Source organism: Lutjanus erythropterus, chromosome 23 (genome assembly GCF_056507025.1).
Source record: "Lutjanus erythropterus isolate fLutEry1 chromosome 23, fLutEry1.hap2, whole genome shotgun sequence".
NCBI lineage: Eukaryota > Metazoa > Chordata > Actinopteri > Lutjaniformes > Lutjanidae > Lutjanus > Lutjanus erythropterus.
In genome coordinates this window covers 26,516,916-26,544,166 of record NC_139339.1, presented here as the reverse complement: position 1 = coordinate 26,544,166, position 27,251 = coordinate 26,516,916, and the positions used below count along the sequence as shown (strand labels likewise).

At 38.8% G+C, this 27,251-nt stretch overlaps 1 protein-coding gene across 3 annotated transcripts in view; it reads right to left on the bottom strand.

The window, feature by feature from the left end:
- The window catches only part of eml3 (EMAP like 3), a 74,883-nt gene that overhangs the window by 15,477 nt on the left and 32,155 nt on the right, over positions 1-27,251 (bottom strand). For 2 of the 3 annotated variants that reach the window (XM_084711605.1, XM_084711606.1), the window contains exons 2-12: positions 22,386-22,562; positions 21,277-21,391; positions 20,622-21,131; positions 16,180-16,290; positions 15,881-15,909; positions 9,747-9,782; positions 8,483-8,603; positions 7,968-8,117; positions 4,291-4,360; positions 3,851-3,961; positions 3,228-3,323 (exon numbers count right to left, since the gene is read on the bottom strand). In XM_084711605.1, the coding sequence (XP_084567731.1) occupies positions 3,228-3,323; positions 3,851-3,961; positions 4,291-4,360; positions 7,968-8,117; positions 8,483-8,603; positions 9,747-9,782; positions 15,881-15,909; positions 16,180-16,290; positions 20,622-21,131; positions 21,277-21,391; positions 22,386-22,562 (1,526 nt within the window). The remainder of the gene's footprint in view (positions 1-3,227; positions 3,324-3,850; positions 3,962-4,290; positions 4,361-7,967; positions 8,118-8,482; positions 8,604-9,746; positions 9,783-15,880; positions 15,910-16,179; positions 16,291-20,621; positions 21,132-21,276; positions 21,392-22,385; positions 22,563-27,251) is intronic. The other variant, XM_084711607.1, reaches the window with a different exon arrangement.

Sequence of the window (27,251 nt, the reverse complement as noted above, 5' to 3'; positions counted from 1 at the left end):
TATACAAGCTGTACACTGAGGAGTGTCATTTCTTCAGTGTTGTCCCATGAAAAGATATAATTAAATATCTGTGGAAATGTGAGGGGTGTACTCACTTTTGTGAGATACTGTAGATGTACATCTCCATGTCCTCTTTCAATGTCACATCTTGTTAGATCTGTTACATTGTTTTTCATCTCTTGTTATGTAATGTTTGGCCTTTTAACGCCCTTTCTTCTTGTTATGTCTTGTTTGTTTTTTGTCTTGTTACATCTTCCTTGACTTGCTACATTGTTTTTCATCTTGTTCCATCTTGTTATGTTGTCTTTCTGTCATTACATCCTTTTTTGTCTTTTTCATCAATCCGTCTTGTTACATCTTTTTACATCATTTTTCATCGTGTTACATCATTTGTTTCATTTCTTTTTATGTTTTTCGCCTTGTAATGTCTTTTTTGTTGTCAGTTTAGTTGTTTTTCATCTAGTGCCTCTCTTGGTTGCATTTTGTTACATCTTTTACGTTGATTTTCGTCTTGTTACGTTGTTTTTAATGTTGTTACACTGTTTTTTGTTTTTTTCATTGTTACATCTTTTTACATATGTTACAGCGCGTTTTGTCTCTCATGCCTTCTTCTTCTTTTGTTGTTTTTCATCTTTTTACACCTTTCTTGTCTTGTCACGTTGCTCTTTTTTAGGGCCTCTTTTTCATCATTGCATCTTTTATGTTGTTTTTCGTCTTGTTACTTCACTTTTCGTCTTTTTCATTATGTCTTTTTACATCTTTTTGGATGTTTTTTCTTGTAACATCTTTTTCGTCATAAGTCTTTGGTTGTTTTTCATCGTTACATCTTTTTTGTCTTGTTACATTGTTTTTTTCTCTTTTTCAGCGCTTCATTTTCAAGGCACTTAAAAAATAGGTCCAAACATGATTGGATAAGATTATAACAGGATCAGTTAATCGATTAATGCAGAAAATAATTAATCAACAATGAAAATAATCAGTTACAGCCAAATATTGATACAGTGAAAAATGAGTACTGAAAGTACTTCAAATATTCATTATCAATATGTTTGACAACACTTGTCATTAGGGTTGTTCCAAGGCTGATACCAGTATCGAAAATGCCTCAGAAATAGTCTAAAATGCTGGATCGGATATCGGCAAGTACACAAGTCTATGTACTGATTCAATACCAGGTAATTTATTAGCCCCAAGTTGGGAGCAGCATGTTCCTTCCCAGCAGCACCCTATACGCCATTTTTTTGTAACCTGAGCGACACCACAGAACAAAGATAGCAATCATAACTCATCCACGCAGGATTAGTAGTACTGTATACTCAGTATTGGCTGATACACAAAGTTTAGGTAACATGTAACATGTATCGGGAGGGAAGCCTTAATTTCTATGTGAAGAAAATCAGGTAGCCAGCTTTCAGAATAGTTTGTTGGCAGTGTATCTTCCACACCTTCTGCCAACACGATAACATGTATATTTTTCCTCCTGCCTGTGTTTTCGAGGTCATCAATGTGTTCAGCCATGCTTTGCATCTCCTTCTTGATCAGACTTGGGTACCATTCACACTTGAACTGATAAGGCACTGATACCGGTACCAAGAATTTGGTACCAGTAACCAATATCACCTTTTTTCCTGTAGCTTACTCTCTCTGTAAAAACAAATGCAATTTCTGTTGTAAAAAATAAGTCAAAACTCCATTTCAGCGTTATTTATTTCAAATATTGTGTTATTTATTTAGAGCAGGGTTAAGCTGCACTGTTTATGCGCTGGCTGCAGCCATGCTAACGTTAGCTGCAGCTGCTGTGGGGGATTTAGCTTTGAGGCTATGAAAGCGGTGCATTCTTTCGCTTTTAGGTGAAATGTATACTGCGTTTGTTAGAAGTGTTAACCTCACCAGCTTTCAATTTCACATTACAAATCTCACAGCGAGTGTTGTCTCTGTCTAGTTTTGAAAAGTTTAACCACACTTGCAACCGCTTTCGGCTCATTATTACTGACTAAGTGTGACTTGTATAAGCTGTTGCTCATCTTAACGCTCGCTCTTTCTCTTTTTCTCTATACTCTCTATTACGCTCTCTCACCCAGATGTGAACTGGTACTCGATTGTACCGCTGAAATTTGGTCTGTACGCTTACAAATACCAAATTTGGTACCCAACCCTATTCTGTAGTGCAGTGTTTCCCCATCCTTTTTTCCTTGGAGCCCCTCCTACTTGTATCCATCCTACCCAGCACGCACACAAATACACACACCAAAAGAATGAATGATGCATTACAAAGCTATAGGCAAAAATGAACATAAATTATACTTGTTTCCATTCCATCTTAGAGCCTTTACCAAAGGTAAATGTCTCTTTCCTTGTTTCAACCCAACAGCAGAGGGTTAGAAACACTCATCCTTGCTTAATGACTCATTACCACAGATACTGAGAGGTGTGACCCACTAAACAGCATGGCATTTATTTTTTAATTTTTTGATAGTCTTGTATACAGAACTTTGTATAAATGGCGATTTTAGTTAACATGCAAATCCAATTTTGATAACCTCAGAGCAGAGTAAGTCTCAGGGACCCCCTGTGACTTTTTGGGCCCCCCTAAGGGGTGCCCAGACCCCAGGTTGGGAACCAGTGCTCTAGTGCTTGGATCTGCAGGTGAGCTTGATCAGAAGCCCCCTCCACTCCTGAAATTCTTTCCTAAGCCTCACTGGTTCCTTTTGCAAAGTTTTGCAGCTAAAAGGCCTGAAGCCTGCACTGTCTTGGAAAGAGAATTCAGCTTTTCATCAACGACTTTTAAAATATTGTCTGTAATTTCTGGAGTTGGTTGACAAAGGGCAGGAACAAGTCTTGCTAGTAACTGCTAACTAATAAGCAGCTAATGGGAGATTAGGCAAGCTCAAGGTGCATTCGCTGTTGCTTGATTTGTTGGCATTTTTCGACATGCATGGTGTCAGAACAACTCAAGAAATACTCATTGATGCTTATATCATTATATCCAATATATCCATTTCTTTTTACTATGCTGCCATTTTGAAAAACTGGAACATATCTAATGTCCAGGACATGTTAAGCCCAGCTAAAGTCAACAAAGTTAAGTTTTTATACCAGACATGTTAGCACGCAATCACCTACACATAACCATTAACTCCAAAATACCTTTTTTTCACTTTCTTTAGCAGTATTCACGTACATATTCAGGTTCATTTCCACCTGATCTGACTTTGACTGCTCTTTACCTTGACCTCTGCATGCTTGGTTCCCTTGTTGCAGTCCCATACTGACAGCATGTGTTCATTAGAGTCATCGATCACACACAGGAACGCTCCAGAGTCCTGCAAACAATATCAGTAAATTAAGGCCAGTCGAAAAATGTGGGAACTTCAACAGAAGCAGTACATTTCAGACCTGTCAAAGTTTTTGACTCAAATACTGGTGTCATTCACTTATTATTTCCAGTCACTTCTTACTTTGCTATTTTTTGGTCTATGTTAAGATACCATCTTTTTTTTCACAATAAAAGCCTTCCAGGAAAGGCAAGGTGTTAAGTTTTTCAGTGAGACATCTGTACAGGATGGGTTTAGTTTCATTGATTGCAGATTGGATGTGACTGGGTATAAATATAAATGAAAAACAATATGTCAATGGAAATGAGAAATTAATTACAACAGAGTGGTGAATAGGACATGATTCTGTTGTGGAAACATTCAACAACTGAAATTTTTAAGGCCAGGCCATTAGCTGGGGGGGCAGGAAATACAAGCCTGTTTCAAATAAAGGCCTGGGTCTCACTGCAGTTTAGGTAAATCACTTGTACATAACTATTTGAGTATAACCGTATGTTATTTTATAATCAACTCACAGCAAAGGAAAAGGCAACCGATCCCACTCCCCTCTGGAAGGTTCCCAGGCCGATCTGCTGCAGGGTGACCAGGGTGGTGGAGTCCCAGATATGAACACAAGGCTGCAGGGGCTAACATACGCAAACAAACTGAACTTAGATATATCCTCAGCAGACACTTTAACTAGTTAACTACCTGTTGTTTTGAGCTCAAATTATTTCTCAAAAAACAAAAATAATAGAGCAAAATAATATATACATCTGCATGATGGTTGGGGCTGTTACTAAGGTCACCAGTGTGATGTCTCACTCTCAGTCAGTGGCTTACACCTAATGCATTAATACTCAGTGCATCAGTCAGTAGAAATAACATGTATATCATTTAAAGATGTAAAAAAAAAAACATTTTTCTTGAGGACTACAGTCAAAGTGCATCAGAATGGTATGACGGCAGTAGTCACCTTGCCATCTTTATCCACCCCTGCTGTCTGGCCAGATGCCACTCTCACCTTGTCAGGATGGAGGGTGAGACTGCAGGAAGAACAAAAATAATTGAACTCAATGACACAAAGAAAATCTATACAAATATACTGGCCAGTTGTAACATGTCCCGTACGTTATTATGCCCAGCATGGCAAAATGACAAGTGTATTTACTGGTCAAATAAAGTGCAGTCCGTTAACGTATTTGGAAAGTGAGAAATGTTTTGTTTGTCTTGGCTATGTACTTCAGTGCTCTGAATTTGAAACAAAGCAAAGACTACGAGGTTAAAGTGCTGATCCTCTGCTTTAATTTGAGGGTGTTTACGTCCAATCAGTAATTGAACTGTAGACATTTTTACACATAGTTGCCCCAGTTGTAGGGGAGCAAAAGTAACATTAAAACAAAAGACAGAACTTTACATTACAGCTCATTAATAATATGGTAATAGTAGGATAACAGTTGATAACAAAGCGGTACTAATTACATAATTCCATTTTATTACCATAGTAATAAGCAGATACTACCTTGCTTTCAACAAAGTATAGTTTGCATAATATTAAGGCTCATTTTTTCTCCCTTCCCATACAAAAATACTCAGTTCAAACGATATAACCATCACTACGTTCAAAGTTAAAAGTTAGAGCGAAGCAGAAGAAGAGCCAAAAGCTTCTGACAACAACAAACATGGCGATGATGGAGGAGGTTGTAATAATGTACTGCTGTGCAGCCATTAAATACACTGCAATATGTAAATGGAGAATTCTTTTCACTACCTACGTGAGATAAAACGGCATTTACAATACTGTTGGATTTTTAAAACTTATTTGTTTTATCCTGTGGTTGTGTCTCGCTTGAACTATTTGGCTACACTGCCCTAAACACTGGATTTAAAGATTAATGGCGTCCTATTCAGCTGAGCTGTATCGTTAGCAGAACAAGGTCTGTGGATTATGTTGAGTAACCGAGTCATGATTTCTGGAAAGAGGCATTGCTGTTGAGTTAAATGGATAAATAACACAACAGGCCAGAGGAAAAATATGTATTCTTGACTTCTGGGTGGACTGACCTTTTAAAGCCAAAAGTGAGGACTTTAACCTTAATAGTAATTGTTTTAAATCCAAAGTGCTGGGGTACACCACTAAAGAAATAAAAGGGCTGTCACTGCCAAAATAAATACGAACTGCACTGTAGGAACAATTCTACTGTAGCTTATTCCAAAGCCCTTTTGTGCCATTTGGATACCAGAGTAAGTTCCACATTATTTCAAGAATATACTGTACGCATTTGGAAACTATATTGGGGGTAAAGTCATATATCTGTCATTTCACAGAACCTCCCATTGCTTTTATTTTTCTATGTATCAACGAGGCACATATCCATTACAAGTCCCACGTATTTAGGCCAAAAACCACGGTAATGCTGAGGTGTCCAAGCCAGAAACTATATCCAACTTCCCTATGGTACCAATGCTTCTGCTCCAAAAGAAAAAACTAATTTTATGTGCACTAGTTAAATCTGGCACATCTAGTCCTTTACATTCTTTCAATCAGAACACTCATACTGTGTGTATATGAAATATTTAAAATAAGTCTTAATGTCTTGATTGACTTGACCTATCTAGTGTGATTTGTTGGGACACACAAGCACTGAGTTTCCATACAGTCCACTGGAAGCTGAGTAAATGGTATTTGGGCTCAGCTGAGGCTTATAACACAGTACATGATGGCAGACATGAAGGAGAAGGAAACTCCCCAGTCTCTGAGACCTGATATGAACTCGTTACCTTTTTTTTTTTTATCTCCGCTGTCAAAAGAGCCATCATATCACAGATATTGTTTGAGCTGAGTGGTGTTTTGTACAGTTTTGTGGTCAGAGTGGTTTAAAGGCAGGTGGTAACATGCCAGCGCGCTGATCGTCCCTTCAAATCTCTGCACACACCGTAAATACTGCACCGCCTCCAGCAGCCATATGAACACCTGGGTTGAGTTCAGAGTTGGGTTATGCAGAAAATAAATCTCTTTATTTGCCTTTAGCGTTTTGGTTGCTAGCATGTTGATAGTTCTTAACAAGGTTAAATGGACTTTAAAATGTTTTGACAGGTTCTAATGAACTGTAATGGTTTAAATATGTTTTAAATGGATTTGAGTGTGTCGTAATAGATTTTACAGGGTTATAAAAAGTTTGAACCCTTTGAACCCAGGACTATTTTTGCTTTTGATTTCCACGCCCTTCATTTACAGGCTTATGGTAAAGTCAATACAAGTCTAAGACAAGCATGCCATATAACATTATTTTTAGATTACCATGACTCACAAATGCCATCAATTTGCATGTCACAGGTAATATAGTACAAGTTCTAGGGTGGTTTTTATGAAAAAAAATGTTTTTAACACACCAACAATTATCAGTAAATAGGTTATAAATAGGGATTTTCACACTATATATTCTTAGCCCAAGGATATTCTTAGTCCTGGACTAAGAGTTGGCACCTTGGATAAATTAACCCATTATCACACACATTGATAAACCAATATTAAGCTAAGCCCAGGGCTGCACGGCTCAAACTGCACCTCTACTAGCTCGGAGTTAAATGTCTGCAGGGCTAAACCTGCTCCGGATTAAGGCCACAGAGTCCTGGCCTAAAATTGGCATTATCCAACTTTAGCGCTTTTCACACTGCATATATTTTTAGCACTGGTTTAGGAGTTAACCCTAGGATAACTTAGTCCCCTTTCACACACACATTGTTAGCTAAGACCAGGACTATATGATTCACATCACACTTAGCCCAGGGCTAAAAGCAATTGTTAGGACCTTCTTAGCCCCAGGCTAATGGGAGCTGTTAGGTCCATGTTAAGAAAGATTTCTCACTGGCACAGTCCCAGCACATTCCAATTTCCAAAGTGGGCTAAGCCCAACTTTAAACTAGGGCTTGATGGCCCTACTACGGAGCACAATGGCATGACCTGCCATACTCTGCCTCTGATCGGCTTACCTTGATGTTCTTACCCTAACCATACCCAATCACACTCCTCATGCCCAAACCAACCCAGAACACTACCCAATCCAAACACCCCAAACCAACAAAGGCAATAAGTCATAGCCAGTCAGAGTAAGGGTCAGCCAAGATTACAGGGTGTCCCCTTAAATTGACTTCACAGAGGGCTAAAAGTTGGCAGCAAAATGGGGCTAAGAAGGTTCTGGAATGCTTTTAGCCCTGGTGCAATGTGAAAAGCCCTTTTGGAATGTGCCAGTGTGAAAGCTTTGTCAGCCTGGGGCTAAGACGGTTCTAATGAGTTTCAGTGCTCTAGGAATAAATGGATCAAGTTGATAGGACATGCTGATGTTAGTTCTGTCCAAAAATGTACTGACATTGATGGTGTAAAACCTTTATAAGTTCTTTTTCAAAATATTTGAGATTTCACCATCAGGTATCATCCTGCCCATCATGCTAGTGTTGATTTAAACACTTAGTTACCTGTGGGCCACAACTGTGGGCCACAACTGAGCCCTGTTTTGTAGCCTAGCTTAGCAGACTGGAAACATGTTGAGTAAGACTGACAGATTAATCGATAATGAAAATAATTTCTAGTTGCAGCTTTTTCCATCTCATCTCATATTTGGATGCAGCTGATTAAATTTCTCTCCAACTGACCAGCGGACGCAGTCTGTGTGTTTGCGGTAGTGGCGTTGTGTGCGGTTATTGATGTGGTAAAGCACCACCACGCAGGCGATGAAGTACACGGCCTCGCCCGTTGGGAGGAAGTACAGGTTGGCCCGACAGTCCCGTCCCCGGTAACCATAGCTGGCATGACGAGGTCAAGGTGGCATTCATATTAAACATGGGTCCATTTCATTCATTACAGGAACAGCTCACCCACTGCATGTGAATACATTACTTCATTTTGTGCATTATTTTCTGCATTTTTGCAAATATAAAAGTGAATAAATAATAATGATGACACTTTAGTTATGTGAGCTGTCCCTCCACAACTTGACAGCTAACAGTGAATCTGTGGTTGACTCTCACAGAGATACTTTCCAAAACAGACAGTGTGGCTTGAATCCCGGAGATGAGCACACAGTGAAATCAGCACAGTGTGAATGTAACATCACCCTCGTAAATATGAACCAGAGGCTGAACACTGCTGTGGCATTCTGCAAGGATACACCCAGTCCAGCTCCAGCCTCTCAGAGGGCGGCTCCATCTTCAGTTCTTCATAATTCTGGATGTTGGAGGGGATGTACATGGTTATGGGCCGGCCTCGAATGAACATTTTGATCGACTGTCCTGGAAGACAAACACAGCAGAGGGAGCAGGAATTTAGTGCTAATACACACAGAGGCAGAAAACGACAAGTGTTTTATTGTTTATTTTCTCTAATGAGTCCTTCTCCACCTTCCACTCTCATTTATATCAGAAATTGTTAAATAGTAACCGAGCCCTTTATTTAGCAAAACTGCAGGGTCCTTATTATTTGAATACAGGCCTTGTTTTTATTAAACTCAAAGTGGTTAAAACCAGCATTTTTATCATAAGAAAGTATCAAATTATGACATGAATGCAATGTGACAATGTGAAAGGGGTCAGACAATTATCAGCTGAGTCTGGAGCTCCTCTTGTCTTTACAGAGCTTTATAGTGAATCTTAGCTCGTTGTTTAGCTGTTCAGCCCCCAACTTTACTGTTGTGGTTCACTCTCACTGCTCTCAGAGTGATGTTTTCGGCCATAGCAGGCATCTGCTTTCAGAGAAAAACTAAGCACAGAACAGCAGACAGTTAAAGACCAGCTGGTAAACACAGTGGAGCATTTAGGAGCCACCACCTGGAGGACAACAGGCTAGGTAACGGGACTGACAAACCAACTCCAAAACACACTAGAAACCAGAAATGGGGAAAGCAGTAAGGTTGGGCTTGAGATAAAACATACATGCTACAGAAACATCAATGAAAACCAAAAAAATCCAGAGGGCAGTCACTGATGTATTATTGAGGAATATCAAGGCCTATATAAGTAATTGCAATGGTAAAAGAATTAAGCCATCACAGCCACTATAAAATATTGAATAGAGCATTAATGTGTCAAGTAAATTTGAGTAGTAACTTAAAGCTCCATTAACTGATTATTTAGACCATCTGACAGCAGCAGAACAAGTAGAGAAAACAATCTGTGATATACACTCAGTTTATCAGGTACACCTGCAGTCTAATACAACAGTCCTGCAATAAACTCTGCCTTCATGAAGATTATGTTCAGTTTTTACTGAAAATGTTTTACAGAGGTGTTGAATCCAATATTCACTGTCAGTATGGTTATACTGGTCAGCTGCCAGTGAACACAAAACTTTCTTGCACTAGTGACTGGGATATTGCTGGAAAAGTACAGCATGCTCTGTTGACCTAAAGATACAAAGTGACATAATCGCAGGTCTACCTTGGCTGTAGGTTCCTCTTCTGGAGCCGGGGGATCCTGTGTGGGAATGAAAGCACAAAGTTAGCCAGACAAATAAACACTAAGATCCTCTGAGCTTTAAATCACAGCTGATTCCAGCCATAGCTGACCTAACTTTGACTTTAGGAATCCCCAAGGATCTATTCCCAGTTTATACAGGATAGATCTGTGAGCTTTGAATTTCAAGCTGGGTTCTGTTTTCCTTTTCCATTTCTTTTTGGGACGTCTAACCTGGATCTGTCACGTTGGCAGTTGTTCTGTTCTTTTATGAGGCTGAAGGGTGAAGTTAAGCAGCAAGGCTGAGCAGACTGAAACGTGACTGCTCAGACTCTAACTGTCTGTCTGTCTGTCTGTCTGGCCATGAAATGGTAGTAACTGATACAAACGCCAGCCAGACACCTTGAGAAGACTTTCAAAGACATGAACCTGAGGAAACAACCAGTGAGGAAACAGGAAGAGAGAAATCAAAGTTGAGCAACTCATTCCTGTTTCATCCTGTCATGGCATCTGCCAATTTAGTCTGTATTCAGGAAAAGGATGATAAGAACACAAGGCCACAGGGTTATCAACACTTGCATAGTTTCCATTTTTTTCTACTGATTTTGCTAGTACTGACACAACACCTGAGCTTCAGTACAGATATTAAAACGACACATTTTCTATGCCACACTTGAGGTATAACAAAACCCTAAGTCAGTTGAGTACAGATCCCTGCTAGGCAATGGACAGTGAAGCACCTACTGCAATGCCACCACAGCTGTCAGACGCAACCAGCAGAGACTTGTGAAGTTTTGAATTAAATGTTTTTGTGTAGTAGTGTCCGTTTTCTTTGAGATGAATGGAACAGTGTAATGGTATTGTAATCAGGTATCTGGGCTAGCCTAACTGTATAATCTTAATGAGGAAACAATAAACAGGATGATACATCCAAACTTCGCCAGTTATTTATTTAAAACAGGTCCTTATTGATTTAGAACCTTTGGTTACTAATTTAGAACATTTTGCCACTTCATTAGAGCATTTTCTTACTGATTTAGAACATGTTATTTATTTAGAACAGTGATTTCCAATGTGTGGTCCATGAAGGCCCTCTAGGTGTCTCATAAGAGGTTATGAAAAATAAATAAATAAATTAATTGATTCATTTGAACCTTTTTTAAATTTGTTCTTTATTTAGAACATTTCGCTATTGATTTAGATAATTTTGTCATTAATTTTTAAAATTTTGTTGTTAATTTAGACCATGTTGCTATTGATTTAGAACATTTTGTTACTGATTTAGAACATTTCATTATTGATTTAGAACATTCTGTTGTTAATTTAGAACATTTTTGAGCCATGACATAGGCCAAATGTGGCCTGCAACAGACAATGTAAGCCTCGTTTTTAGCCTAGCAGTTGTTGATAACTTGTGCTCCCTATCAGCCAGTTAAGTACTGTGAGGAGTCAGCAGCTGCTATAAAAATGAGCAGTGGTGGGGATAATAATTCCATATTGAACTTAAAGGTCAAGCAGCCTTACTTTACCTAGATGAAATATAATCTAAAACTGTCAAGCTGGTTAAAGAATAAATAAGATTACAAACGTGACCAGGCGGATGATGTCAGCTTTCACTGAGAGTTTTTGATATTCAGTGCCTCAGACACATTTAGGTCGGCACAAAAACAGTATTTAAAAATAGTCCAGTCTCCAGAGATATTTGTCCTGTGCCCCCCTAAATGTTCCTGCCACTCTCCACTGTCAGAAATCTAAAAGGCTAAACTCAGGCCAAGCACAACTATAATTTAATAAAGCAATAGTTGTAACGACATCCAGAAAGAATGAGAGGCCAAGCAAAAGAGAGCAGGGGAAGGCTTAAAAAATGTTTTTCTGGCAACCTCCGCTGCAGAGTTGGCCATCCATCATTCCGTCAGGCGAGTTGGAGTGGTGCGGCGGCTCGGCTAACCACAGGGGATTTGATTCCAGGCAGCGCCCACGGCCCAAACTGGCCCTGCACTGTTCAACTTCACAAGAACTCATAAAAATGTGATGGCCAGCTCAAGAAAGGAGGGGGGAAATGTTAGGCCATAAAGATAGTCTCCAAATTAGCTGGTAACTTTCAGGTTGACATCAATCTCAAGTTTCATGTCCAGTTATCGAGGCAGGCTTCCCTCAGGGAGAAGTTCCCTACACTCCTCTGTCATCAGTTATTAGTTCCCTGACCGTTACCATTTGTACCATCTACACATAACATTTTGATTGGTAGTTCAGATGTAATAAATTATCCATTCATTCATTACAATGTATTTAAACTATACTTTTCACGATGTCTACAAATTAACCGCAAGCATTAATTCAATTTAAAGTGAGGCCATTGAGCTCATAGAAAGAAATAAAGAACCCATTCTTCTTCTTACAAATAAAAAGCTGATTTTATAAGCCACTAAAACACACCGTCCCTGAGTTCATTTCACTCAAGGTTTTTACTGTTACAGCTTTACTTGGTCTGGACACTAAGGTTAGCTAATATTAGCAAACGTTAGGTAGATATTGTATTATAACTGACATGACTGAGTCAGCTCACTAAGTGACGCTCGCAAAACTAGCTAGCTAATGTCAGCAATCTGCCTCTTTACCAGTGACATAAATAAAAGATGGATGACACTTCTCCATGTCCTCCCACTGAACAAATCTGAAGCCAAAATATCTCAGATATGAGCCATCTTGCACTGGTGACGTCATTTGGAGCAAAAGTCTACACAGCAGTTACTAGTGTTGGAGCCACATTTTTGAGTTCCCACCCACACCGACAGCTGACTAGATCGTGAGCAAAGCTGAGCTATAAATCATGGCATGAAACCTGCTTTTTATGCATCAAATTACTAATTAAAGCCAAACTGATTAGAAAAATTAACATTTGAATAAACATCATTATGATAAGAACTACCTAAAATGACAGAAACCATCTTTGGGGAGAATGTACTTGATGTGTACTTTGATGTTTTAGTTTGGGGCATGTGCTGTATATCAAAATTGAGGAGGCAGGATTTAGGACCTATACTGCAGCCAGCCACCAGGTGGCGATCAACCTGCTTTAGCTTCACTTTAGGAGATTTTTCATGTTGTTCTATACATACAGTCTCTGCTCTAAACTCCTCAATAATGTCATCGCCCCTCACCCAAAGATATTCAGTGAATATTAGCTATGTATATTAGCTATCTTTGTACACATGCGCAAGCAACCCTAATTTTTAGTTAACATATTAAAGGACGTAGCTAATGCAGTCTTAACTTTGTGAGAGATTGAGGGAACAGGGCATATCGTGACAAATAGTTGTACCTATGTTATGTTTTTGCTTGTGACAAACAATAGCTAGACAAGCCACATGAAGGTATTTAGCTAAAGTATGTAAAGTTACGTTACATCAATGTTAGCAAATCCTTTTCAGACATAAACACTACTTGCCACAGTCACGCTAGAGATGTGACAGCACTTGGTCTTGACTCAATCTGGCCCTGCCTTGTCTCTGTTTTGTCTCAGTCTCAATACACTCTGGTCTTGGTCATTACTGTGTCTCAGTTTAGATGGCCGTGACTACAACACTGATGCTTCTTCTTTTGCTTCACTTTCACAATGTGAGAGAGTGAGACAGAGCGTCCTCTAGTACTGTAGGAATGAGGCCTAAAAACAGGGCTAACAGTAAGCAGACTGAAGGCCAACGCTCATAAAAGCTACGCTAACCACAACTGCGGTTGGTTGGGAAATGCACTCATTTTTGCACAAATGACTCCGTGTGAACCAGTGAGAAGCTGCCTGGACTCAAGTATGGAAGCACAGTTCAACTGAGGCCCCGCCAGCACTGGAGTCAGGATGGACAAAAACATGTTACAAGTCTCAGATTAAGAACAACAGGACATGTGATAATGATCATCGATAGCTTTTCTAAATCCATGCAGGCAGCAGCGTGCCTGTATTTGCTCCTCTGAGGATTAGATACTGCAGACAGCATTCATTGGGAAACAAAACCCCTGCTGTGTTGTTTTTGATTTGCACTCCAGATAAAGGGACGTGACAATTGCACGAAGTGTCGGGAAACCTGGATTATACGAAGGTGTATGTGTGCAGGTGTGTCTTAACAGGGATACTGCAAAAAATGTATTACTGGCTACTACTACTCATCATAGCAAACAAACAGCAGCCCACATTATCACGAGCTACTCAAAACCATTTCACCTGTCCAGTGAAATAAAAAGTAGCCCATTCCATACAGTCAAAACAGCATTGGACACACCTATATGTATGCCAACTTCATCAAGACATAAAATTGGTAAAATTATTTTTATTTTAAATCAACTTTTAATCTTCCGGAAGATGATTAGGGCCACATGTGAAAAGTTTGAGTTCTGAGTTTAAAGTTAGAACTCAATTGTTTTTCATTTTTTTACAAGTAGCTTGTCTCCAAATTTTACCTTTTTTCTCTCAAAATTCTGACTTTATCTCTAGAGCTGTGACTTACCACTCAGAACTCAAACACATTTTTCATATTTAAAAATGACATCAGGAACAGGTATCTTTCATGTGATAGAACCAAAAAAGGTTTCGGTTGTTGCAGAAAATGCAAGTTCCTGTAGGAAACCACCATTCTTAGTAAGAGGTTGATTGAGAAATTAGCTGCTGTTTTTTGGGGGGAGAATCTGGGGGTCATGTGATTCATGTGGAATCCTGTGGGATAGGATTTCACTATCCATCACAAGACTTGAACAGAACAGGAAAAACAACAATATGTCATCTGTGCCAGCAGCTTATTATGATCCATATTTACATTTAGTGTTAGGCAGTGGCCATAGATATTATGAAGAAGCAGTATAAAGAGTCTGCATAAAGGAGAACCATGAATGATTAAGTTGACTTATGGAAAGTTTCAATTTATTTAAATCATGTTAAGTAGATGGCTTACATAATGTAACATGAAGTAATGCATCAAAGTTGATCTATTCAAAGTTTTAAGATACTTACATAAGTCATGTGACACACAAACATAACATAATATATTAAAGTTGACTTATATAAAGTTTAAAGTTAGTCAAGTTTTGTTCATGTTTTGTACATCACGTGACTTGCATAACGTTAAAAAACATACCATGTCAATATACATACCAAGTTGACCTATTTAAACTTTTAAGTTACTTAAGTAATGTTACATACGCCACATGACTTATGCAATGTAAGGTAACGTGTCTTAAGTTTACCCATTTAAAGTTTTAAGGTACTTAAGATATGTGTTGTATGTCATGTGACTTAAGTAACATAACATAATCGTAATGTAACGTAATGTGTCAAAGTTGACGCATTTGAAGTATTAAGTTACTTAAGTAATATTATGGACACTACGTGACTTACATAATGTAACATAACATAACATGTCAAAGTGGACCAATTTAAAGTTTTAAGATACTTAAGTTATGTTTTGCATGTCATGTGACTTACGTAATGTAACATAACGTAGCATAACATTACATAACGTGTCAAAGCTGACTTATTTAAAGTTTTAAATTACTTAAGTTATGTTACATCAGTGACTTACAAAACTAACAATAGGTTAGCTTTAATGGATAAATATGCAGTTCTATTATGATCAAAAGCAACTCTCTTTATTTTGAATATGTTAATTGTTCAGGTGTCTTTCTAATTTTTTTTTTAATTCTCTCCTGTCTTTGGTGACTAGTTGCCGGTTGGTTGCAGCCCCATGACCACTGCATGACATCTGTGGACTCTGAACTGAAGATGCATAATGTAGCAACCAAAATTCAAATACCAACAATGAAATCTAAGAAAGGGATGGTGAGAACACCAAATAAAAATCATGGCACTTGGACAGGACAGGAAGATTTTTTTGGGAGTGGAATGGGACAGGAGTGAAAATCCACTCCCATGTCACCCTCTGTAGCAAACCACAAGTTATGAGAGTTGCCAAAAATTTTGTTTTTCTTCTGCAGGTTAAAGGCCTCAAAATTCTGTGGTTATTACCTAATGTGTATGGCCAGTTAAATCCATTGGTCATTTGCGATGACATGGATAAACACAGTCTCAGTTTCAGCCCTGAAGACAAAAAGAGAAAAGTTTAAAGACAACTCACCTGCACTGGCGATCATCTCCTTAGCCCGACTGTGGAGACAGAAAACAACTGTGTCAGACAGATATATGACACCATTTCATAAAAATATTACCTATTATCCATCAGTCCCTCACTTCAGAATCCCATACTGTGTTACTGCTAGGTTTTCATAGCAATGGAATTTTATTATTATTCATAGGGGCCATCAGTGTTCCAGCAAGTGTCTCTTTGATGAGATATGCACGGCTGCAGAAGGCATAGGAAAAAGTGAGCTGTGTGACTGTGGGGTGACAGCTGTGAGTGATGGCAGCGTGGCTCACTTCTCCAGGCTGGGGGAGCGGGTGAGGAGGTTGGCCGAGGATGCCGCCTTCTTGTCCAGACGTTTCCTCTGCCTCTCCGGGTTCCCCAGTTTCTCGCTGTTCCTGCGAACCCTGGGAGACCAGAGGACAGAGATCAGACATCCACATGCAGACACAAAATCCCACAGTTGGATGCAGTTACACCGCTATATGCATGCAAAATAACCAGAAATACCATTGTGAATACATGCATGCACACACAGAAACATGCATCTTCGTTTTGCAATGTGTGGAATATTTTATTGATTTCATTCCCAACCTTCCATAGGATAAATCTGTTTTAATACAACTTATTTTTCAGTTTTGACCATCATTCCTCTATGTAGTAATAACACTGAACTCGAAATTTATGACAAAGCACCTTATTTCTTGCTGACAATTCCTGGCCATCTATACTGCTGGCTAAAATGACAATTTTTCGTTGGTGGATTTTAGCATCAATCAAGTGGCAACTTCCGGGGCTGAAAAATGAAGCCAATGCAGAACTGCCAAAAACTGCAGTTCTTCAAATGGCTGCTTGAGGCTGGCTTCACAACACAGACTGCATATTGAACAGTGGATGGAACTTCTGTGTCTAAAAAGTGAAGCCAATGCAGAACTACCTTAAACCTGCATTTTTTCTACTGACCAGCAGGGGGCAACACCACTGGTTGCAAAAACAAATCGAACTGTATGTGCACTTATGGAAAAAGGACAAAACTTCTCACTTCATTTATGAACTCAGCAAAAAATTTCTTAATGGTATGTTCATGTTCATTTAGTAAATTATGGTCAAATTTAGAGTAAAACAGACCATAAATCAGGGTATTCTTTATGGCAGGCCTAATGTGTAAGAGTGTTTCTACATTTCCAATTACTCACCTAGAATGTTTTGAGAAAGTATACTGTTTAGTTGTAATATGAGAAACTCTGTGGCCAGTCAGGCCGCCATTATTTCCTCCTGATTGGTTCCACGCTCTCTTCACTCAACTTCAAAGCGTAAATAAACATGCCTGGTACGAAAAACTCTTTTGTGCTAATTTCTGCGTTCATGACAACTTTGCAGGAGTGAATTTTTATTATATTTTATGTAAGTCATAACTATGATAAATTTTACAGTTATACATAATTTAGGGTATGAACATGACAGGTGGGTGCCGTCACAGTTTAGGTTACTACTGTAGGTGGCCAGTACTGTTGGGTGATTGGAAAAATATATCTGCGATTGGCTGTGTCCATCACGGGTTATTTTATTTTCAAGGCAATTTTTGTCATTTGATTTGGCTGATTTCATTGCCTGCCTGCCTCAAAAATAATCAGTGAGCCACTCACTGAGCCAAAGAACAAGTGGGACGGAAACACCAGAATATTTTCACATTTAACTGGTTGAAATAAGTTTTGGTGAGTTTTGTTTTTTTGTCAGGTTTGACTGAAGTGAGTTAACAAGGTAAATTAAACCTGTCTTTGGTAAAAGTCAGTTCAGTAAAAGAGAGAGTTAAATTCAGTGGGTGTATAGTTGAATTTTTCCATTTAATAAGAAAAACTAATGTAAGAATATTTCCTTTCTTGACATTTTGAGGGTTAATTTTGTTTGTTTATTGGACGTAGTGAATGTACATAGCAAACATACATAGTGAACTCACCACTCACACACATATCCCAGCTGAAACTCTTACACCCCTGCATTAATATTTCAGCAATTGCTGGTTACTGGGCTGACGATGGCTTACAGTGCTAGTAGCCAGGCATGCTAATGTTACCTGCTTACTTTAGAGCAGAACAGAGATGTGCGATGAATGTTTTCGACAGACAGTTTTGGGTAATAACTTTACAACTCATCTTTGTCACCTGCTTGGCTAACCTGGGGTTTGTTTACAACCTGTCTGATCATGTTTCTTGGCCCATCTAACTTCTTTTTAGTCTTGTTCCTTGAGCACAACAATAAATTGAGTTCATTATTATTACTGATAGAAATGTTGAACAAAACCATAAAACTGAAACCAAGTTGTAATAAACTGCATTGCCTTTTAACCTCTGACCTAAGATTAAAATTAGTTATTTTATTGACCTTCAACTTAACCTGGCAACTTGTAGTGGAGAGGATTGGTGAAGAAAACCTTTCTAAAGGCTGTGCTCATGCTGAGGGTCTAAAATTGACTTCAACATGGACACATGAACAAGAACACACACAAACACACCATGTTGTAAATCATAATTAAACTCTTATCCTCTCTAAGGATGACTTGCAACACTCTTCCTGTTTCCTGGTGATGTGCCACTGCACCAGAAGCATCACCAGAGGAAGTGTTAAGGGACTAAAAACAGCTTTCATGTTTATTTACGTCACTGGCCTGAAAACTAGGAAGTGAAACTCAGCCGGCAACCCCCCCCCCCCGCCAAATGTCTGTATTCTGTAAATAAAGTATTGAATGTGAACCTTCCCAGTACCTCAGGTTTCCATGGAGGGGCATGACCGAGCTGAGCTGAGGGACTATAGAGCTTATGTTACCCGTCACCAATGCAACCCTATTACAAGTCACAACAAGGAAGTTGGACAAAAGAACACATGTACGCAGGCACAGACACAAGTAAACAAAAGCAGCGGTGCTCTGGCACAGTGCTTTCAATTCAACAGTAGAAAGTTCACGGAGGAGAACAAATCACAGCATGCAAGAGATCCTAGATTTATGGAAGCCCATTTACACCAATGTGATGGGAAAAAAAGATCATTTAAGTCACTACAATGAGAAATTCTCTTGAAATAATAGTTAAAATCTCAAAACAATGAGGAGCTTTCTCAAAATACTTAGATACTTAATCATTATTTTGAGATACCAGGTCATTATTCTTTTGTTTGCGATACTAACATATTGAGATACTCCTTATTTTGGGATACTAAGTAATTATTTTGAGATACTAACTCATTAGTTTGAGATACTACCTTGTTATTTCAAGATACTAACTTGTTATTTTGAGATACTAACTCGTTATTTTGAGATACTACCTTGTTATTTCAAGATACTAACTCGTTATTTTGAGATAATACCTTGTTATTTCAAGATACTAACTCGTTATTTTGAGATACTACCTTGTTATTTCAAGATACTAACTCGTTATTTCAAGATACTTACTTGTTATTTCTAGATACTACCCAGATATTTCAAGATACTACCTAATTATTTTGAGATACTAACTTGTTATTTCTAGATACTACCTCCTTATTTCAACATACTAACTCCGCATTTTGAGAAACTAACTTGTTATTTTGAGATACTATTATTTCTACTAAGATAGATAAGATGCTAAGTCGTTACTTTGACATACTAACTCATTAGTAAGTCATTATTTTTAAATACTATCTCATCACTTGAAGATAACTGTTTATTTTGAGATATTAACTTATTGCAAGTTAATTATTTTGAGATGCTTAATTATTATATTATCATACTAACTCCTACTATTTTGAGATACTATCTCATAATTCTGAGTTAATTTATAATTTCCATATACTAACTATCATTTAGAGATACTAACTCATTTCTTTGAGATACTAAGTAATTTCTGTTCAGTTTCTCATTATAATGACTTACAGGATCTTCTATTGTTTTTTAACCACACTGGCAGGAATGGGCTTGAATGTTGATTTTTTGAGGAAAAGAATGTTAAAAGGAATGATTAGTGTAGAACTGCATTGAAAAACATCAAGATTTACAGCACTTTGTGTGTTTCTGCAAAACCCAGTTGAATGGCAGATAATGGCTGTGTGTCAATTCTGCACATCTGCATCGTCTTACAAAGCCATCATCTTTAATACTTTGTGGCTACAGTGAAGTTGTAACAGAGAGGACCACTCTGGAGGTTCTTTTGATGGATATTAACTCTGATTTATGTTGTTTGGACAGATTTGAAAGCTTACATCTGTACAGATTTGCAAACCCCCTGACCTTTCCCGTTCACTCCCAGTGTATACATACTGTAACCCTAATCCTGCTCAGCCCTTTTTGTACATTATGCTGTGTTTTTGCCCTCACATCACATTTTCCACTGGGCTCAGATCTCTGTGTGCCGTGAAGCTAATCTTGGATATGTCACTCAGTATGGACTAGTGCCGCCATTATGTTCCACTCCAGCTTTATGTTTCCCTCACCCCCTACTCAAACACACAGAGAAGAAAGCACGGGGAGGCTGGAGCGAACACGATGACGGAACATGTCATCCCCCTCGGGTTTCCTGCTCTAACATGGTACAATCATGCGCTGGCAACCTGAGGCTGACTGTTTCATAAAGGGGGTTTGCTGCACAACTGGGGTTCACAGTCACACAAGTCAAATCAAGAACGTCCATTAAAGCCATGCAATCATCAGAAAAGAGAAAATGATTATGAAGACTGCGGAGGTGAAGGTGAGGATGATGGGATAACGCACAGCTGCTTCTTCTCTCCTTCCTGAATGGGGGACAAGGGTCCAGAGCGGGAGCTGAGGTTCTGCTCTGAGGTTCTAGGTGAGGCCGAGCTGGAGCCCGGCTCCTCTGGGGAGCAGCTTCCGTCTTGGAAGTCCTCCCTCTGCAGGCCTCTGATGGTGGTGGGCTGAATGGGCTCCTCCACTGACGACATCCAGCTCAGTTCCTTCTCTTGCTCCCCTCCTCCTTCTTCATCTTCCTCTTGCTCCTCATCCTCCTCTTCCAGGCCGGGAGCGCGGTGGAGCTTCGCCCGTGGCCCCTCGACCACAGGCCTCCCTGGTGGGAGGGCGTCCTCTAGTTGCAAGCTCTGGACCCGCCTGTGGAGAGGGACCCTGTCCTGCCCAGTGTCCTGCCCTGTAAGGGTGGGCTCTGTCTGGGTTGACCTGTCCAGGGTTGCAGGTCTGGGTCTTGGCACCATGGACAATGAGCTTCCTACATGGCCATTCGCATTGGTCACCATGCTGTCTGACACTTGGCTAGAGATAGTTCAAAGGTTCAGGTCAACACAGAAAAAACATACATGAACGGACAAGCATGACTCTGATGTAGTCAGCAATCATATATCAATTGAAATAAAACAATTGTGGCCCTGCATCATCTCTTGGTATGGAGGTCCAGTACCTGGTAGCAGGGTGGCGGATCCCATCGGCGGCTGAGCTGGAGGACAGTTTTCTGCTGCTGGTGCAACCATCTGAGCAACACACCTGGTTCAGCACTCGTGCAGCGCCTGGGTTCACTGGGTGGGATTAAAGTTTATTATTAGTTATTTCTGAGTGATAACTCCATGTTTTCCATGAACTATGGGTAAGACAATTAGAGTGTGCACCATCTCAGCTGGGTTTCTTTCAAAATGTATACCTTTCTTGTCAGTCACTTGTACTCAGTTTATTTAGTTACGCTGTTTCATTCAGTACACCTGAACCTGGCTTGATAGGGATAAATGAAATATCTATATCACCTTGAAATGAATATTTCTGTAGATATGACAGGCCAATAAGACGAAACTTTGATTATGGGCATGCAACACCACACGTTAGCTATGTTAATTTTTCATGTGTAATGTTCATCTTTAATGATACTGAAATACCTTATCTTGTTGTTACTGTTTTTGGGGGGCTTCTAAATTGGTGTGCAGTTGCAGTTCACCCTGTACAGAAAAAGGCACATGCAAAAAAACTTTTCGTTTTCTTATTTTGCCCAGTGAATGTGTCCATTTTGAAAAGCCTTGCTTCAAGCCTGATGTTAGAATCCAGGATGCTCCTCTCTAACTGACAAGCAGCTACAGGAACCTGGAACCTTGACACTAATGCAAGAGCACAAGTTACTGATTAGAGCAAACAAGGTTTTAATCAGGAGCACGTGCCAGGATCTTCACTTTAAGCATTTATGGTGTGCCAGAACATTTCTATATTTAGCCCAGCTCACCAACCACAGTGCGTCACTCCCAAAATGATTCTGAAAAAAGAATGTTTGAGGAACTACAATTTTTCAAGTGCATTAAATCAATAGTTTAACATCACATACAGAATCAGCAGTGCAAAAATAAATCATTTTAGGTTCCTTAATTGACAAAACTGAAAAAGTCAAATGTGCAACATAGTGTACATGCAAGTGTGTTTGCATGTCTAATTATCAAGTGTGAAATAAGTCACAGTGAAAACACTGGACAATGTTCTATCATCCAGTGTCCCATGAGGCTGCAGGGTTATGGAACATTCAAGATTACTCACCAGCAATGAGCTGCTGTTTCAGTAAAGGTAAGAGCTGATCATGGAGGCGGATCCTGCGCAGGGCGTCAGCCAGCGAGGATTTAAGCAGCGTGATCTCATCCTCCTGTGCCTGCAGGCGCACCTCCATCATGGAAGCTCGGTCTGGGAACTCGGCACTGCTGTCTGCTGATACATCATCTGCAAAAAGACCAGAGGGCTGTTTTATACAGGTGGCTCGGAGAAGCAGGGATTACTGTGACAAGTCTGGTCACAGAAAAGCCAAACACACTAATTTCGTAAAGACAAAGCTGAAGTGTTCACAACGGTACAGCAGCACATATTAAGGGTATAACAATACTAAAATTTCAAGGTATGATAATATCACAATAAAAAATCCATGTGATATTTTCGCGATATTACAAAACAAAGAGAAATACTGACTTGAAAAATGTCCTTTATTTAAAAATAAATCTGATGTGTATGTCATTTTTTATTATTAAATTATTATTATTAAATTATTTATTATTATTATTATTAAATTTGTTGTTCCTATTAACTTTTAGTATTTAGAATAAAACAGTAATGGAAAATTAAAACCACTGCCATAAAACTGTTATTATTATTGATTATTCTTTCCATTTTGAAAGGTTTAAAAAAGTATATATAAATGTAGTTACTTTTTACATGTATTAATTTGTAACATGACAAAGTAAATACATTTCTTTATGTTTCTTTTTGAATGAGAGCATTAAAATCAACCAATTTTTGCTGACACCAAAAGAGAGCAGCAATATTTCCAGTACACACTAAAACTAAACTGAAAGACCTTTTCCATCACTCTCTGTCTTGTTTTGGACGTTCAAGAAGCCAAATAATTGTGTGACAAGTCAACTAATGGAAATTACAATTACATTGCATTTTTTCCCCAATAAGTTGAAGGACTGTGTAAAATTCACCTGACACGTGGATGGAAACAGAGATGGAAACAAAACATGAATATGTGCTAACAATTCTGTAAGATGACTAAAACTATAACAAACTGGTCCTGGTTCGTTAAATCATTCCAGTGTGTGTGTGTGTGTGTGTGTGTGTGTGTGTGTTTGTGTTAGTGGGCGGCAGCAGGCACTTTTATTGATATCTTTGTGAGGGCTGCTTTCAACCTTTGTAGTGAGGACCTTTCTGCCTTGTGAGGACCGTCCCCACAAAGCAGAAAGGTCCTCACTACGATGGTGAAGGTCAAGGTTAAAATTGGGTTCAGGTTAGGATTAGGTACTAATGGTTTCAGGCTAGGATATGCATTGCCCAGGGTCCTCACAAGTATAGAAAAACAAAAAGTGTGAGTTATTTTCTGGCGTGCTGTCCATTTCGAGAGGAGATTACAGATGTTTAGCGCATTGTACTCAAACAGAGGAGAGTCCAAAGCCTCTCAAAGACACTATTGTGTGTTGAGTGGAGCTACAGTTCTGGTCTGCGTGTCTAAGTGCATATGAAGGACATAGCTGGTTCTGGTCCAAAAAGAGTGTGCGTGTATGTGAGTGTGTGGAATGCGTCCTTCTGTTCTTGTGTCACAGGATGGAACAAAGCTGTGCACAGCGAGCATCAGGAGGATATTTTCCTGCTGCTGTTTTTCATGATTACTCAGCCACTCGATTCTCGCCTGGCCATTTTAACTGCAGGCCAACAAAGTACAAGTGTTAGATGACCAACAAGTTCTGAGGAAATGTTCTTCCCACTCAGTAATAAGTAGGTAAGAGGTCCTCAGACACCACTCCTCTCTGTACAAATCCTTTAAAGCTTGGTCGACTCAATTTTAGCAAAGCTGAGATCCACAACCTGGAATTACACAGTGCCAGTAATTGTAGTCTAAAGCTACATTTCCACATGGATCTAAATTCTCTGGCGCTTCACCTACAACGCTCTCCAGAAACTTTCTTGCTGCAGGACTAACTTTCTCTTAATTTATACTGATGGCCCCAGTGGGAACAAAAGCAGCAACGCTGCCAGGTAAACCATATGTGATGATGTTATTGTTTAAAGTATAGTTATATTAGGGCTGGGCAACATATCAATATTATATCTTATCATGATATGAGACTAGATACAGTGATAGATTTTGGATATCATTGTATTGTGATATGTCATAAGCCTCGTCTTCTCCTGGTTTTAAAGGCTGAATTGCAGTAAAATTATGTCTTTTTTTTTTTTAATTAACAGACTGTGTAAGCTCTTCTCTTATTTGTTTTTCCCCAGTTAGTCATTACCATCAACTTCACTTATGATTATTGGATTTTGTATAAGCACAAACAAATAAACAGCCATCCCTACAATATTATCACAGTATTGATACTGAGGTATTTGGTAAAAAAAAGTTTAAGAACAGTTTAAGTGTGATTTTTTTCTAGTTTCTTTACTCCTTTGTGACAGTAAACTGAATATCTTTTGGTTGTGGGAAAGACAAAACATCTGAGGACATCATACTGGACTTTAAGAAACACTGATTAACATTTTCTGATATTCTGTGGACCAAACAACTATTTGATTAGAGGAGAAAATTATCAAAAGAATGATCAATAATGAAAATAATCGTTACACAAAGTACGTCCATGTGTTCCACAAATTTGGACCTATTTTACAGCTGACAAGATTGTGACAGGATTAATTAATCAATTAATTGAGAAAATAATCAACAGATTAATCGACAATGACGATCGTTCACTGCAGCCCTAACAAATACTGATATATTTGATTTGGTTCATATCGGCAAGCAGTAATACAACAAACTCATTTTATAACCTCAGCTGCTTCCACCTCCAGGACACAACATATCAGTCACAACCTACATGATCAATAATTAACGATATCAACCAATATGAAACTTTACCATCATGTTTTACATTATTTTGCCCAAGCATAATTTCTATATATACTTATATAAAAGTGAGGCTACCATAAATTCTCAGATCTTGGCTGGAGCCTTTACTCACCTCAGCTGCAGAGAAGGGCCGCAGGATTAATTGTTAAAAAAAAATAAATAAATAAATCACTACATCAATTCAAATTCACATCATGCTGCATGTTGACTTAATTGCTTCAGAACAATCTGAGCTCTTGCATCAATCATAGTTACACAATGTAGAGCAAAACATGCTATTAATTCAACATCCAAGCATAGAACTCAATCAGTGTTCTCTCATTCCTCTTCCTCATCACAGCTCTGCTGTCAATCCTCAGTGCTATGTGGAAAATTGACCACGACATGGCAGCTCTTTACTGTAGATCTGTGTCTTGTACTGACAGCAGCTTTAACTTAAAGCATTTAAGGGCAGTAAAATGAGATGAGCATATTCTCTGTATGAACAACTGCTGCAGTAACCATATTATTGTTCACAGCAGGGCTGCACGATATGGTAAAAAAAAAGTCACATTGGGATTATTTTGGCTGGAATTGCAAGTGCAAGTAGTTTGCATGTTCATTTTTGATCGACAATTTGAATGGTTACTGAAAAAGAAGTATCAAAATCATGATGATGTGATGAGGTTCAGTCGAGCTGCATAGATGATCCACCCTAATAATCTTGTTCTCCAGATGAAACACAACATATTTGTTTAGTACATACCTCAATAAGTATCACATTTTAGTTAATAGAACATCAAAACTGTAATGCAAAACTGATCATTTCCATTAATCATACCACACATTGAAATCATAATTTCAGTCAAAATGATTGCAATATGACTTTTTTTTTTTAACCAAATCGTGCAGCCCAAGTACAGAGTTGCAGATAAGGATGGGTTTCACTGTTCTCCACTGCTGGAGACAGAACATTAATGACAACTGGGGCTGGGTAATGTCCACAGTGGACGATTAATTTCCATTACGTGCTTCAGCAATAAAGCCAAACATAACTGAAATGAAGAAAAATATTTTTTTTTAATCTGCATGCTTTCATTGGGCAGTAAGTGTGATTAAATGACTTGTTTTTCCCTGAGTAAATCAGGTGAAAGCGATGTAGCTATTAGCAGTGTAAAAATACATCAACCTGGATGAATATATCGATTCAATGCCCACTGATCCAATATGATTGATGCAAAATAGAAAATATTGATCATACTGTCATCTTTAAAATATGCCTTTACTTTGAAATTCTCATGACATGTCTGTGTCACAAATGTCTGGAAGAGTTCAGTCATAAAATTGTTGAATCATAATTAAGTTGCTGTTTATAAATTGACATAAATGTGACTGAATGAACTGACTGAATTGAATCAAATCAAATAGAATCGTGGCAGACTTCATGAAATCTGCTAATATTGGATTGTTGTCCAAAGAATCGATGGAATATCGTAGCGAGATGAAACTTAAGATTTACATCCCAAGTATCTTCGTGGTGGCAGCTTTTAAATCACAGTGCTGCGATGGCAGAGGGCTTGAGAGTCGATGATTTTTTTCTATTTTTTACATTCTTCTCCACCTTACTCCACCACACAAAGAGCAGCTTCTGCTTTATCAGAGGATATTTTCCCACTGTTACTGGACAGTGAATGTCACTTTCATTTTATTATTCTTCTACAAAATCCAGTGGATATAAGGCTGTGACATGCAAAGTTCATTCATCACTCAAAGGCTGACATGGTTTCAGCAGAAAGACACAAAAGCATTAGGCTGGACTGCCCCTTGACTTCATTCATCATAAAACCCACATCAAGCCCACAGTGAAGGGAGATGACCACACTACATGATAACTCACAACCATCACATAAAATCCTGAAGCCATCTTTTATCTACACAACCAGGAGTGAATCCCATGATCACTTGATCATCCTGCCACTTTCCCACGACCCCTCTTTGAGCCGATTTCCAAGATCAAATCTTAATGTTTCCTTCAT